We start from the raw sequence: 16,546 nt of genomic DNA, 5'->3' as shown, positions 1-16,546 counted from the left end.
GAGAAAGTGTATAATGAAAATTGGGATAATTGATTACAGATGCAATATAATCTAAGTGCCAGTGGGAGTACTAGCTAGAGTGGTCAAAGGACCAACCGAGTAGTACGGACATATGATAACGCGATAGAGACTCTGAAAGATATAGTTAGCAAGTACAGCTGTTATGTTAGGAAGAAGAATGGAACCAGGGATAGAATAGTCAAGTTCTATTTTGGGTAAGACAAAGGAAATAAATGAAAGGACAACCTAAAGAGCGCATAATAAAAGGAACAAAGTTAAGATATAGGATAGGCTAAGTGTTATTCTTAGCAAGGAGAATGACAAGGATGGAAAATCCAAAATGGGACCACATTAGTGAGAAAAGTGATGGAGGTATGGAATACAATAATAATGAGTAAATGTTAGAAGGTGTGCGATGGTATTGCGGACTACCTAAATAGGTAGAGAAAGAGAAGTTAGTAAGCAGTAAGTTGAATAAAAGTCGGTCTAAGGGATCAAATAGGTATGATGAGAGGAAAAGAATGATAGATAATGACACATAGGTTTTAGGTTAGACTTTTGAGATAGTGAGAAGGTAGTTAGAGGTTCGTTATGAATGTCAGGCAAACATTTTTAGTGTGATCAACAGAATCACTTTGCAGTGAAGCAATAACGACAGAGCAACAGTAGGGGTAGAATAAAAAGTGACAAGTATGGATGGTAATAAATCACTAGAAAGTTTAAGGATCAAATTAATGACCATAGATAAGGGTGGAATTAGTGTTGGAAGAATCTATTAGCGAGAGAAATCTTTCAGGATTCAACAAGGGTTAAGGGCACAATATAAACGATGATAGATATGAATCATAGGTCGAGTATAAGTAAAGTTAATAAATTATAAAATATTATGTCAGGAAGGACGATGGTACAGTAAAGGGTTCATACAGATGATACCTTATAGGTAGAGCACAATTGTGCTAGGAGATGATGAAATTTGAAGAGAAAGACTAAGAAACATAGGTTAAACGTTATTATATGGACAATCGGGCGTAGTTGAATATAAAGGATATTTTTCTTTCTTTTCAAGTTTAGCTCGTGTTTTTGATTCCAGAGCGTTATATAAGTAGCAGAGACTGAGGCAAGGAGACCTAGTTATTTGAGATTTTGATAGGCACCAATTCATATACAATTTCCTGATATGAGAATGACAGTAAGTGCATACCTAGTGTTAAGTATGAAAGGACGATCAGAGTAATGACAGGAGTTAAATTGAGTTAGCTACTAAGGCTTGCGACTGTTTTAAACTATGAGCTAGATGAAGTACTATTTATGGATGAGTTTCAATAGATGAAATTGTTGCTGATGGGTAATTTGAGGTTGAAGTTTAGAAAGCTATGGGCAGTATATATGATTATATTAAGGAGAATGAACACGTGAAGTATCTTGTTTGGAATTAAGGCATGACACATATTTCCTACAACCGTGTTAGTTCAGATGGAACTTATAATTTATGGGGCTCATATTCATCCAGGATAAGCAATTTCCTACTAAGGCTGGTAGGGAATGATAATGTTCTGATAGTTAAGTTGGAAAAAAAAGGGGATACAAGAAAAATTTTCTATGGGTAATTATAAGTGTTACATAAGGTGAAGAATGTGCTGGTAGGAGTAAATCATAGGGTTAGAATTCTCGAAGTAATGAAACTAGTAATCAAGATAAGACTAAGAAATAAAAAGAAAGTTAAAGTTGATGATGGGATAGACATCTTTGAAGGAAAAGGTGTAAGGATGAGATAGGACTAAAATTAAGGAATAAGTACAGCAGGTTGAAAAGATACCAACAATACCAAAAAATAGGAAAAGGGAAGTGGATAAGATGCAAAGGACAGGAAGAGAGCTAGATAGAGTCAGTTATAATGATGAGGATAAGGAGTGTCTAACCACTGCCCCTATGTTAACACTACCTATGAGCGGTGAAGGATACACCGTGTACTGTGACGCATTCAGAGTTGGCCTAGGGTGTGTTTTGATGCAGAATGGAAAAGTAGTGGCTTATGCTTCAAGGCAGCTGAAGAGGCATGAGCAGAACTATCCCACCCATGATTTGGAAATGGCGACTGTAGTCTTTGCACTAAAAATCTGGAGACACTACTTGTATGGTGAAGTGTGCGAGATATACACCGACCATAAGAGTTTGAAGTACATCTTCCAACAGAGGGATTTAAACTTGAGACAGAGGAGATGGATGGAGCTTACGGAAAACTATGATTGCACCATCCGGTACCACCCAGGAAGGCCAATGTAGTAGCAGATGCTTTAAGCGTAAAAATCTTACGCGCTTGGCGCACATTTCACAGAGAAGAGACCGTTGATTCAGAAGTACATGAGTTAATGGATCAAGGTTTAATCCTAGATCTTTCGGATGAGGGGTCTTGTTGGCTCATTTTTCAATGAGGCGGACTTGCGAGATAGAGTTAGAGTTTCCCAATCGAGACCAACAATTAATGAAGATCATAGAAAGAGTACAAAGAAGGTGAAGGTGGTGAGTTTGGATTTGCCAATGATGGTGCCCTAGTGCAAGGTTCTAGGATGTGTGTGCCGATGTGGACAATCTCAGAGATGAAATCATGCGAGAGGCACACTATACATCTGACAATGTCCACCTGTGTTCCACCAAGATGTACCATGATGTGAAAGATAGCTATTGGTGGAATGGCATGAAGAGAGACATAGCAGACTTTGTGTCCAAGTGCTTGACTTGTCAGAAGGTGAAGTTTGAACACCAGAGACCGTCAGGGAAGTTGCAAGAGCTCCCTATCCCAGAATGAAAGTGGGAAATGATTTCTATGGATTTTGTGACTGGGTTGCCTCGTACCACGCGAGGATATGATTCGATATGGGTAATTGTAGACCGCCTAACCAAATCAGCTACTTCTTGCCTGTGAAGACTATATATTCTGTGGCACAGTACGCCCGGCTCTACATTCAAGAAATAGTCAGATTGCATGGAGTTCTGGCTTCCATAATATCTGACAGAGGGCCCTAGTTCACTTCTCGGTTTTGGAGAAAGTTACAGGAGGCACTTGGCACACGCTGAACTTGATGCGGCTTTCCACCCTCGCATGCAGACAGTCCGAAAGGACAATCCAAACACTGGAAGACATGCTTCGCATGAGTGTTTTGGATTTTGGAGGTCAATGGGATGAGCAGCTAGCTTTGGTGGAGTTTGCCTACAACAACAGTTATCACTCCAGCATAGGGATGCCACCCTATGAGGCACTATATGGAAGAAAGTGTAGGTCTCCTCTGTGTTGGATGAAAATGGGGGAAGCGAAGGTGCATGATGTAGACCTAGTGCAGTACACTTCAGAGATAGTTCCTTTAATCAGGGAACGACTGAAAACAGCTTTCAGTAGGCAGAAGAGTTATGCAGACCCCAGACGGAGGGATGTGGAGTTTGCAGTGGGCGACTATGTATTCCTGAAGGTTTCTCCAATGAAGGGAGTCATGAGATTTGGAAAGAAGGGCAAGTTGGCACCTCGGTATATTGGACCTTTTGAGGTTACTGATAGAGTTGGAGCAGTTGCCTACCGGTTGGAGCTACCACCCAACCTTTCTCACGTTCATCCCGTGTTTCACATCTCCATGCTCAGGAAATACATTCTCGATCCTTCTCATGTACTACAGTCGGATGTAATAGAACTAAAGGAGAACTTGACATTTGAGGAGCAACCTGTAGCCATAGTGGACTACCAAGTGAGACAGCTAAGATCAAAACAGATCCCTATAGTTAAGGTTTTGTGGAGGAGCCAGTCAGTGGAAGAGTGCACCTGGGAGTCAGAACGGGACATGCGTAGCAAGTACCCTTATCTGTTCAATGTGTAATCATGTACTTTATTCTGCCTTGTGTAAAATTTGAGGACGAATTTTCTGTAAGGGGGGAAGAATGTAACACCCCTGATTTTTTTATATATTATTATTGGGCTTCGTGTAGGTATCCTCAATTCGCGAAAATTCGACAGTTGTCCGGATTTGTGAATTTCCGGCCAGATAGACCAGCTACCGGAAAAGTCTCCAAATTGGATCGAGGTTTTGGCTACCCCACCATTGTCATGCATCCCGAGCGCGTTCCCGAAGTCGGAATCGGCAAAGGTAAACCCGAACCTTGCTTTTTCGTAATTTTCTAGTGCTTAAATCCATAAAATATTCGTGGTAGCTTAGAAAATTACGATTCTTTTTGCAATAGCTTAGTAATATTTCTAAGGACCGCGGAGCAGAGTTTTATAATTTTTAGAGCTTATTTGAGCAGTTTTTGCAAAAATGATCAATTATAAGGACTAAATTGAAATTTTACATATTGTGATGGATGATTGATTTGGTGGGCCCAGGAGGGGCTGTGTGATGTGATTGAGTTGTGGACATATGGATTGTGAATATAGAAGTGTGTTTTGAGCCCTTTTGCAGGTTGGGTAGGTCCTAGGTATAGGGGAGACTCTGCCGAATTTTCGGCACGACTTAGGACGTATTGGTCTTTTTCTTTGTTTGTATTGAGTCAAATTTATTAAATGATTGTAATAAAATTGTCAGGTGAGCCGGGACAGCCTTCTTCCTCCGCCCAGCCGCCACAGTGATTGTCGTCAAGTCTGTGAGTAAAATATTAATTTTAATTGTAATTTCACTATTATTATATGTTCAAGCATGCCCATGCATCACTTATATGCATATATTTATGTAGTTAAACTCGAGACACGATTTATGTTGCATTGATAACTGTTAAAGTGCCATGGATGTTGTTGTGGTAATTTGGAGCAGTGTGCGTGCGTTGGCGTGCGTGTGATGTGGTGTGGACTATGGATAGGACGGGTAGTCACGGCTTGAGTTCTTCGCTGGGACCCGATCCTTCGAGGGGTAGTCACGGCTTGAGTTCTTCGCTGGGACCCTCGATTTGGTTTATTAAGCGAAAGTCCGGGTTGAGTTCTTCGCTGGCACCAGGTTGGATTTAAGAGAGCTGTAAAGGGGATCAACTCCCATATGTTATGATTGATGCTACAGGGTGCGTGAGTGCTCCAAATTACCTTTTTATGTTATGATGTGAAAATGTTGTTGATGTTGCATTTCACTCTACAGGGTGCATTAGTTTTAGATAGTTATAGAGATTATGGTTAAAATTGATATTTTACTCTCTGAGTCGAACGCTCACTCCTGTTCAATATTTTTTTCAGGCTACAGGAGGATTTTATTTTGGTTAACCTGCTTTTCTCCTTCGCAGGTTGATTATCGATATTTGTATAATTTTATTTACTCCTAGAATTTCCGCATGTGTTAGAAGTATTTATTTGATTATGGTCTGTAATATTATTATCATGTTGGACCTGTAAACGTATAATGATATGCATGTTTGATGGATTGGATGAGGGAGCTGAGCTCCCATTTATTTTTATGAGGATATGAGTATGTGGAGGGTGAGCTGAGCTCCCCAATTGAGTATTTATTATGTTTACAGGTCGGGTGAGTCGAAAACTCCCCGTTGGAAAGTCTATTTTATGGCCGGACTCTGTCCGTTTGTTTTCTTGATATTGGGCCCAAATGGACCTTAGAGTTGGGTAAATGAATAGTTAAGGCTTACTACGGGCCTCGGGGGCTTTAGGCTGGCCCAGGTCCTAGTGCCGGTCCGGCCCATAGGTTGGGTCGTGACAATGTTATTTATTTCATTGTTTGAATTTCAGTCTTTAGCTATTAGTTCTAGATGTTGAAAATTTCCATAATTTATAATATTAAGTATAGTCCAGAACTTCACTTGAGGCCCATATTTTAATTTACGACCCAAATTTTAAATGAGCTAATCTCTCTACAGCCTAGGAAGTTGCCCCCTTTTTTTGACAGCTAGGAAATTGCCCTTATGCATATTCTATAATGTTATTTCCATTTGCTACTTCGGTTCTTGGGACTAAATGAGGGTAATTTGTTGCAAATTCTTCTTGTGCTTGACTTAATTAGAATCTTAGATTGAAGATGATAATTTATTTGGCTTCTCATAATTTCTCTCCTTATATTGAATATAAATAATAATAGAAAAGGTGTAAAAATAGTTTTAGGAGCAACCCTTTCGTCTGTACCTCAATCTAATGGTGGATTAGTGGTAAATGAAAAGATAATAAGCAGTTGAAAGAGTTAAAAATACCGTGGAGTTGAGAAGAGGAACGAGCTAGCATGCATGCCCGTGTGCTTCATATTTCTTTTATTGTTTCCAATTGAAATATTATGTGTTAGAGTTTATATTTACTTTTGTGTTGCATGCACGTAAAACTTTTTGATTAGGTTGCATTTGGTGTCCAACCTAGGAAGCGTTTGGTGCATTTTTATGCACAATTATGAAAATCGGACATTTCCCAAAGCCATTTTTCGGTCTTCTCAACTGAGTAGGGGCTCCCTTTTTCCGTCCATGGAACTAATTAATGAAACTTTTTGTTTCCAAATTACTCTACATCAATTTATGACCTAACAAAAGAAAAACAACAATATTCATCGCATCTCCCAAAAGTGGTGAGTTCTGTTCTCTCATCCATCCCTCTTCTTGGTTACCATTAGTGTTATCTTATTTTTTAAATGTATTCAATAGTGTTTTGTTTCTTGTCCTAACAATGAATTTTCACTATTACAAAGTCACAAAAATACCTAGGCTTCTTAAAATTTGTTGTCTAACTTTGATTTGAGGCAAGAAATTTTCTTCAAATAGAATCCTAGAGGATTTTAAAGGCCATGGACAAATATGGCTATTGTTGCTCACTCCTCCATTTAGAATGGAAGAACAAAACAAGTAAATGAAGTCTTATGATTTGGCAGAAAAAGGTGGGATTTGGACTTACATGGGACGGGAGACAATCGAGTGCTAAGTGCTAAAGTCTAAGAAAAATAATATTGTCTCTCCTGTGCTTAATGCTGAAGTTTAAGGAAAACAATCTCATATCTTTTTACTTCATTTTTGAACTTCAATTTTTAGGAAAGTCCATGGAAAAACAATCTCATAACTTAGTACTTTATTTTTTAAATGGTAATATGACATGATATCTTGAATAATGTTGTAATTTCAATATTTGAAATTTCTTCTTTTTTTTTTTTTTAAAAAAATGAATTTTAATTTTTTATTATATTGTCTTGTCCATTACTAGATTTAAAACAAAAGACATTGCCGCCTTCTCTTTTATAATATGTATATTAGATTGCTTTCTTTGCAACTTTTATTCTTGTTCTTGTCTTTTATAAGTGTTCTTTTGTATCTAAGCCTTCATGCTTCTTAAGGTCAATTAATTAGGCATAATACTTCTTAAGGTTTAATTTTGTCCATGGTTTCCAAACTAGAAAGTAGAACCAACATAGTTGTTGTCTCCATTGTTACATATCCTCTTGTGGTGAGCAATGTGAGCTAACCTTTTGATAAACTTAAGGGCTAATTTCTCAATTAGTATTGTAAAGAATAAAATAATCATTCAATTTAAAAGCACCATCTTATAATAAGGCTTCATTCAGGATTGCAGTTGGGAGACCAAAATGCTGGTTTGAAATTACTTTTTGGAAAAGCAACCTTTTACATGTTGTAGAAAAAAGTAGTTTGAAAAAACTATTTTGTTTTTTCCAAGTTTTTATATCTAAAATATATCAAATTTAAATTAAAATCAAAATCTGAAGGTCCTTAATTAACATGTTGAAATAGAGTTTTTTTCAACAGCAACTCAAAACATAAATGCCAAATAAACTCTAAGTGATGGTATAGGAATCCATTTCTCAGTTCAAGCCTATGGGCTGCTTGTTTAGGCTTCTAATGATCAATTTTATGCAGGAAACTCTCCACAACTCGTTTTACAACATTAGAGTCCAGCTTAGAAAGGCTATGTACGTGCAACCCTTCCCCTCTAGCCCTTCTTTGGAATGAACAAGACAACAACCTATAGCTCAAAATGAACAATACCTTGAAGAATTTGACCGAGTCCAATATGGCAGTGAAATCAATAGCAGCTGCAATCATGTTTGGAAAACAATCTCTATGTCCCTCTTTTCATTAAGTTGCCTGTAGACAATTTGTTCTCCTTTTTATTAGATTATATTGCAGCAAGTGACATGACATTCTGGCTAAAGACATTAGAATCTGGTTAACAACATTACAAGTTGCTAGAGCTGAGAATAATGATTTCAGATGTTCAGTGACAAGTTGCAGCTATTAGTAAATGATTCTTCTACATATTCTCTTCCCTTATTAAAATTTTAAGGTTTATTGACAGCACCCTTCTCTTTAAAAGGATTTTGCTCATGTCAAATATTTCGCTGAGCTGTATCCATGATCTAAACAGCTCATGGCAGCCACATGGTAGTAAGGACATAGTTGAATATTTCACTTTGGGAGATCTGTGGGATTGCTATGATGAATGGAGTGCATATGGCTGTGGCAGCCAAGTACTGTTCAATAAAGGCGAGAGCATCATGCAATATTATGTCCCTTATCTGTCTGCCATTCAGATCTACAGTGATAAGGGAACTGTGGCTTCTAGGTTTGTTATGTTTCTTAGTCTTTTATGTACCAAAATAGATTTATTTGTTGCTTCTCTTCTGGACTGGTTCTTGGAAGTGAAACTGAACTGATGTGCTTTTCATCTCGTAGGAATATGAATCCAGGAGAATACGCTGATGCAGTAGAATTTGAATGTGATACTTGGATTGATGACTGCACGAGTGATAAACTGTCAAGATCTCTAAGCAAAAACTCGAGCCGGACTTGGGATGCTATTTCTGAGGATTCAAGCTTTGACCATGATGGTTCATTGCTGACAAGAGATAGGTTCGGTTATCTTTACCTACACTACTTGAGAAGTCTTCTCCCCGCTGGAGGGTTCCACTTATGGAAAAGGTGAATATTTTTTTCCCCTGTTAATCTGTTTGCTTCTATTGACATTGTTTGAGCTTGTAAGAAGATCTAGGACTGAGAAAAGCCTCCCACTTGCTAGTTTCCAGGTTAGAATTGCATCAATCAACTTAAGAAGTATACTTGTGGAAATTTTGTTCACATTCAACAATAAGGAATGTAAACTCAAATGGCAAGTCTAAATAAGCGCACGTACTCCTAATCCATGTAAGATTTGGACTCCTAAACCTTTTTATTTATATCCGTCCCAGCAAAACTGTGAAATTATTAAAACAGTCACTTGTCTGGAATTTCTTAAGTGTATGTTGTCTGCATTGTTCCCTTCTCCACTCATCCCACCCTTTTGGGAGGCAGGCCATTAGAAAAATTGAATATCTAATTTATATATCTGTGTTATGTAATTTTCATTCTCAGATAACTGAATTAGCCAGAAATTATCCGGGACTGATGACACTCAAGAATGTGGATCTTTCTTCAGCAAGCTGGATGGCTATTGCTTGGTAACGCTGATTGCTTATATATTCATGTGTGTCAGTCATGTTTATTTAACCTCTTATATCTGCTAGTGATTGTTTTATATGACTGGAATTTACAGGAATTTAAGGTATATAACCATACATATAAATTTTTTTGAGTTTTTTGACCAATCTGGCACTGCAGTCTATTCATTTCCTCCTGCCAGTGTTGCAGAATAGTTAATAAACTCAATAGCATTATCCAAGCCCTGTCTTTGACAACATATGGCTAAAAGTAACAATTCTTAGGCCCTGCTAGAAAGTTAAGTAAGCATTTTTATACTGTGCTAGAAAGTTTCGCACACACCATTCATGTTGACATTTGTGCAAGGTATGATATCTCAATAGAACAGGATTTAAGGAAGTGGAATACATATTTAGTGGGGAAGAGATGAGAGTTTTGAGATAGTGGAGAAGACAGGAGTTTTGTGTGATGGTCATCTTTGTGGGCCTTTATGGAAATAAGCTAGGGCATTCAAGAATAACACAAATGATCACTTAAAAGTGTGATCCCAACAAAATCTCCTTCCTATTTAGGGTGAATGACCGTACTAGGGTAACTCGGAAACAAAAAATACCAGAACGGGCCAACAACTCCAAAAATTACGAAGAGGAGGCGGGTGTCAGCTCCGGACGCTGTTCAAAATAACGTCTGAACAAGGGACGCTATTCATAATAGCATCCGAAGTTATATTAGCATCTTGTAGCTCCGGACGCTAATATAATTAGCATCTTTGTCCGTGGCGTGAAGCATGTCCGGTCTCGTCCCAAGTCCAATCTGCAGGCAGGGAATCTCCAGTGAAGCGGGACGCTATTTTTATTAGTGTCCTGTGTTCATCCACTCCATATGTATCTCTCTCCTCTCATTCGCGCTCTCATTTACGCCCTCAAGCCCTCGCTTGTTCATTCCTCATCCATTGTCTCCCTCGCTCGTTCATTCCTCATCCATTGTCTCATTTTGGTGGAGCAGCTTACAGTCGGGTGGAGCAAGAAGGAGAGGAGACAGGTGCAGTTGTAGTGGTAGATCACAAAGAAAGAAATAAGAAATTTGAAAAATATTTATATCTATGTATTTTATTTGTTTAATAATTTTTAACATGTAATATATGAAATGCTTAGGTGATAATAATGTTTATTATTGTGAAAATAATGTAATTTTTTTTTTGTGCATGTTTGTGAGAAATTTTTGGTGAGCAAGTTGATATTTTTGTAAGCATCACTTAAGAAATAAATTTTCGTTACAATTTTTACCATGCAATATATAAAATGCTTGAGTGTTAATGTAATTATTATTATGAAAATAATATATATATATATATATATATATATATATATATATATATATATATATATATATATATATTTTTATGCATGCATGTTGGTATGTTTGTGAGCAAGTTGATATATATATAGTAATAGCATAATACTGATAAAATGAGTAAAAGTTATTGGAAAAAATAATACAAGAAATTATATTTTTAGTGTATAATAGTAAAGAAGGTAAAGAAAAAATAATATAAATTTGTAGTATTAAGAAAATGTTAGGAAAGAGAAAATAAAAATTATAAATGTAAATTATGTTACAAAATAAATTTTATATTAAGTTATATAATTTTTGTATTACGTAATATAATAGTTTAATAAGTTGAACAGAAAATATTAGTATAAAGTAAAATAATAGTTTAAGTTTTTAAAAATTAGTAAAAACTATAGAAGAAAAGAAAAAATTAATAGAAAATTGAGTTCATAATATATTATAGAAAAGGATGTAATAAAAATAAAATATAAATTTATATAAAATAGTATTAAAAAATGAAAAATTAGTAATATAAAAAATTGCCAAAAAAAATAAGTAGCATTTTAATTAAAATGTAATTAATAAAAATAAATTATAAAATTTTATTATTTAGATAATATTAAAGAAATAAAAAATAGTAAAATAAAAAAAATTGGCGAAACTCAATATAACAATTAAAATGGAATTATTAAAAAAAATTAATATTATTAAAACATGATTAAAAAGTGAAAACAATAGTAATATAAAAATTTGTCGAAATCATTTCATATTTAATTAAAATGTAATTATTAGAAATAAAATATTAATTTATTTTATTAATTAAAATTAAAAAAATAGAAAAATTAGTAATGTAAAATGTTGTTGAAAATAATTTCTTTATTAATAGAAAATTGAGTTCATAATATATTATAGAAAATGATGTAATAAAAATAAAATATAAATTTATATAAATATTATTAAAAAATGAAAAATTAGTAATATAAAAAATTGCCAAAAAAAAATAAGTAGCATTTTAATTAAAATGTAATTAATAAAAATAAATTATAAAATTATATGATTTAGATAATATTAAAGAAATAAAAAATAGTAAAATAAAAAAAATTCGCGAAACTCAATATAACAATTAATATGTAATTATTAAAAAAATTAATATTATTAAAATATGATTAAAAAATGAAAACAATAGTAACATAAAAATTTATCGAAATCATTGCATATTTAATTAAAATGTAATTATTAGAAATAAAATATTAATTTATTTTATTAATTAAAATTAAAAAAATAGAAAAATTAGTAATGTACAATGTAAAACGTATTGTCAACCAGACCGTTTATGCTGATAGTTGTTGCGATTTTTATTTTATCAGAAATGTCAATTCCAAGTTTTGTTACTTTATATTGGGATGGAGAAATCATTATGGATGATGAAGGCTATAAATATTATGGGGGTTCATCAACCGTCATTACTATTAGTAAACGTATAGATTCTGGTACTTTAGGAATGAAAATTGTCCGTGGAATTAATCTTAAAGGTGGACATGAATTTATATCGAAAATCTTATTTAGACAACCCATTGAAAAAAATGGCTCATTTAAATGGGATTGCATGGGTTTGGCAAACGATGACGATGTGAATATTATGTTTAATTTCATTGATGAAATTGGAGGTATGTCATCGATTGAATTATATATTGACATTTTTCGACCATCTGCAAATGTTGTTGATGAAGCGAGCCCATCAAATAGTTGTTACACTGAAGCACTTAAGTGTACAGATGATTTTGAATCCGCTAGCAATGATTATTATTCTGATGATGATGAGGATGATGCAGAGTCTGACGAAGAATGGATTGATAGTGATGACTGGGACATGAATGAGGATGGTGGTCATCATAATGAGTTAGTAGTAGATTTGTCTTTTTACTATAATACTCATGTTGCAAACCCAATAATGCCGCTTGTCCCTCCTCCGCCTTATAGTGAAATAGATTTTTCATTGCTAACGGTTGATCCATGATCAACACCATAGTGTAGTTCAATGTGGGATCCATTAAAAGAGTTTGAATTAGGACTGATATTCTCATCTAGAGAGGATGTCCAAAAAGCTGCCAAAGAATATCATTTACATAAGCACCATGAGTTTTGTAATGAGGAGACAAAGAGTAAAACATATGCCATTAGGTGCAAAGACATAAAGAGCAATTGTAAGTGGAGATTGCGTGCCTCACTAGGGAAAGGAAGTGATATATGGAAAATTACGAGATATAATGGACCACATACATGTGTTAATCCATCACTGTCACAAGATCATAAGCAATTGGATAGCAAATTTATATCTGATTTCATTCTCGCCATTGTACGTGAACAACCCAATGTGAAGATAGGAGCGTTACAGTCTAAAATGAAAGATAAGATTGGATATATGCCAAGTTATCGAAAGACCTGGAAGGCTAGGCACGATGCAATTATTAAGATCTTTGGTGATTGGGAGGAATCTTACGAAAGGTTGCGACAATTTATGCTTGCTTTGTGCAAACAGAACCCTGAAAGTATGTTCTTCATTGAAGATGATCCTTTTTCTGTTAATAATAGATTAGATCCTGCTTATCGGGTTTTCGATAGAATGTTTTGGGCATATAAACAAACAATAGAAGGATTCAAGAACTGTCGACCGGTTATATTCATAGACTCAACTTTTTTATATGGGAAGTACAAATGATGTTTATTTTGTGCAACAACACTTGATGGTAATAACTATATTTTCCCAATTGCGTGGGCAATAGTCGACAGTGAAAATACAAGGAACTGGGATTGGTTTATGTCTTGTTTGAGGGTGTTTGTGACAGATCGTAAAGGAATATGTGTTATATCAGATAGACAGATATAAATAAAATTAATTTCACAAATATATAATATTAAATAAATATTACTACTATTAAAACATAAAACAAACTTTAAAAAAAATCAATCTATACAACTAACATATGTAAATTTAATATATTTTATAAAATATAATAAATAACTAAAATTAAATGATCAAAATATTATAAATTTAATATATTTTATAAAATCAATTAAATAAATAAAATATAAAAATTGTTCTACTTCGGACGCTAATATGATTAGCGTGTTTTGGGATGCTAATATGATTAGTGTGTTCAGCTGCATAGGGTGCATGGCGGAGAGGCGCTCTAGGACGATGCGAATGGCATGTGGGGACACTATTCAAAATAGCGTCCTCACTTAAAAACGCTATTTTGAATAGCATTTTTACGTCAGGACGCTATTTTGAATAGCGTTTTATTCGGGACGCTATTTTAAATAGCATTTATGTGTTTGGACGCTATTTTTATCAACGTTTTTGTGTTTCCTCACCCATTTCCCGTAATTTTCCAACATTCTAACCCATTTCAGTATATTATTTTTTAAATTACCCTTATACGATCAATTTCCCTCCTATTTATGCCTGAGTGCCTAAGATAAAATTACTTCATAAACTTTGTCTTTAATGTCTCTGTGATATTACCTAGTAATGAGATGATTCACTGTCTAAAGGAAAACATATTATTAACTTTCGCTCCCGATTCAAATTAAGAACAAGTCCGTGAGAACCTCTGCATCAATATGTTTTTGCAAGTCTGATCACATTAGTAAAATATCCCTTTTACTAGGAGGATATGTGAAATAGGGGCAAAGGTTCAATTCGAAGCAGTTTAGTTCTCTTGGTCAACGTTTGGTTTATTTTTCTGTCTCATTAACTGTTTTCTTATTATTTTTATTTATGCTGCATTGTAATCTTGAGTTTTGACATATTTCGGTAATTGCATGTGTTTCAATGTTGATCAGGTACCCTATATATATATCATATTCCCTCTCAAAGAAATGATAAGGACTTATCAACTTGTTTCTTCACTTATCATACATTATCGTCATCTTTCCAAGGTATTTGGATTTTCTGTTGCCTTTCATTTAGTTTGATGATTATTTCTTTTTTGGCTGTACGATGAATTCAGACACTTGAAATCTTGATAATGTTTCTTTCAAGTCTAATTGCTTTAAGGTAGTTGTCCATAATTACTGAGAAATGTAATCACAAGCTACTTGGAATATAGTTTAATGCTTCTCATTAGAAACAAAAAATCAGTGAACAAGTGAAAGACACATGGAATAGCTGTCCGTTCGCCTTATTAAAGGAACACCTTTCCTCTAATAAATTAAGGAGTGACACCACATTGTCTGTAATTTACTCGTGTCATGGAGATCCACTTAGGAGATTAATTTTCTTTTAGTAGGTATGGAGATCCAGTTAGGATATTAATTTTCATTTAGTAGGTGAAAAGAGAAGTAAAAAGAAAACAGTAGAATTCCCCACATAGCCTCCATTGTTGTCGTCAACGATATGGTTATGCAGCGGCTACTGGCTACATTGGCTCATACAAGTCTATTTGTCCCTTGACCTTAACTACTAACATGAACTTTCTTTTTTGTATTTGATTAGCTTGTGGATCTATCAATGTGCATCATCTATTTATTTTAAAGAGTTTGTACTTGCCACTAGTGCTTAGAAGTTATTCAGCTGTTCTTGGGTTGATGCTGCAGATTGTGGGCATACTGACTTGGTAGATTCTATAGAAGCAACAAGAATTAAACCCAAAGGAGACAACAGTAGTGGAATTTTCCTTCCTCCCTTTGGGATGGCTAATTACAAGATGCAAGGTGATCTTTGGGTAAATCCAGACACGTCTGACCTTGAAAGAATAATCTATCTTCATAGCGCTGCAGATTCCTGGTTGAAACAGCTTGACGTTTACCACCATGATTATGACTTTTTTACGTACCACTCTCCCATGTAAAATGCTGTCTACTAATTTGTTTTTCCTTTGGTTTTCTTCCAGTGGTCTGGCAACTGCCATTAACCTGGTTCCCTCTTTAGTAGTTCAGAGCTCATTTAGAAACTGTGCGTTGATTTATGTCCTGGAGTTACTGTAAATTATGTAGCCATGAAACTGAAAGTATGTAACCCTGTCAACAGCAACTGGCTTGATCCAGAAAGTTTTCTCAGATTTTTTCCCCCTTTATAGGCTTGCATTAACCTGTAATGTTCAATTGGGGTTTGTTCATCTTAAATATTCCTGCTCCCGTTTCAAGTATTGTTTGAGATTTTTTTTTTCATTTTATTTATTATTTTAGAAATTAAGAAAATATTAATTATTTTTTTCTCAATTTTAACATTATCTATTATTATTACCAATGAATTTATCTCTTTAAAGGTATTGTAGTCAATGGCATTACAAGTATATTTTAGTTAATTAATAGTACTTTTTTTAATAATGCAAAATTTTTATGTAAAATTCTTAAAAAGTATTTAAAATAAGATGGAAGGAGTATTATGTAATATATATTAAATTTATATTATATAACTAATAATATTCTATGTATTAATACTATATTCGTTCCATAAAGATAGGATTTTCTTTTTAAAATAATAACTATTCATTAGTTTATAGAAAATTAAAATTTATTAATTGTAAAATAATTTAATAATATGAATTATATAATTTTTAATAAATTAATATAAACGAATGACATATTAAAAAAGAATTAAATAAAATTTATTATTTTAATTATGTTTAATATATATTTTTTAATATATATAAAAAAGTAGAAGAAAGCTTATGTAAAATTAAAAAAGTATTTAATTTAATATTAATATATTAAATTAATAATATTTTTTAAGAGAATTATGAGAGTAAATTTGAATCTGACTCTATTAATATTATTATTAAAGTAATCTAAATAAATTAATTTAGTGTATATCATTTTATAAAATTTTAGAAGTTAA

The 16,546-nt window shown here is 33.9% G+C and overlaps 1 protein-coding gene and 1 long non-coding RNA gene across 2 annotated transcripts; both read left to right on the top strand.

Annotated features, from left to right (window-relative positions):
* Positions 1-12,742: 12,742 nt before the first annotated feature.
* LOC131174675 (uncharacterized) lies at positions 12,743-13,423 on the top strand. Its single transcript, XM_058138432.1, has one exon. The coding sequence runs from the start codon at positions 12,743-12,745 to the stop codon at positions 13,421-13,423; it is 681 nt and encodes a 226-aa protein (XP_057994415.1).
* A 745-nt stretch (positions 13,424-14,168) lies between these two features.
* On the top strand, positions 14,169-15,854 carry LOC110666423 (uncharacterized). Its single transcript, XR_009144845.1, has 2 exons — positions 14,169-14,646; positions 15,304-15,854. It is a non-coding gene; the product is annotated as an uncharacterized LOC110666423 (long non-coding RNA).
* Positions 15,855-16,546: the final 692 nt, after the last annotated feature.

The sequence above is a fragment of the Hevea brasiliensis genome, chromosome 16, assembly GCF_030052815.1.
Source record: "Hevea brasiliensis isolate MT/VB/25A 57/8 chromosome 16, ASM3005281v1, whole genome shotgun sequence".
NCBI lineage: Eukaryota > Viridiplantae > Streptophyta > Magnoliopsida > Malpighiales > Euphorbiaceae > Hevea > Hevea brasiliensis.
This window is presented reverse-complemented; position numbering and strand designations above follow the sequence as displayed.

What these genes read in the sequence shown, in the direction of transcription:
- LOC131174675 (XM_058138432.1), top strand. Translation starts at nt 12,743, where the DNA reads ATGTGGGATCCATTAAAAGAGTTTGAATTAGGACTGATATTCTCATCT.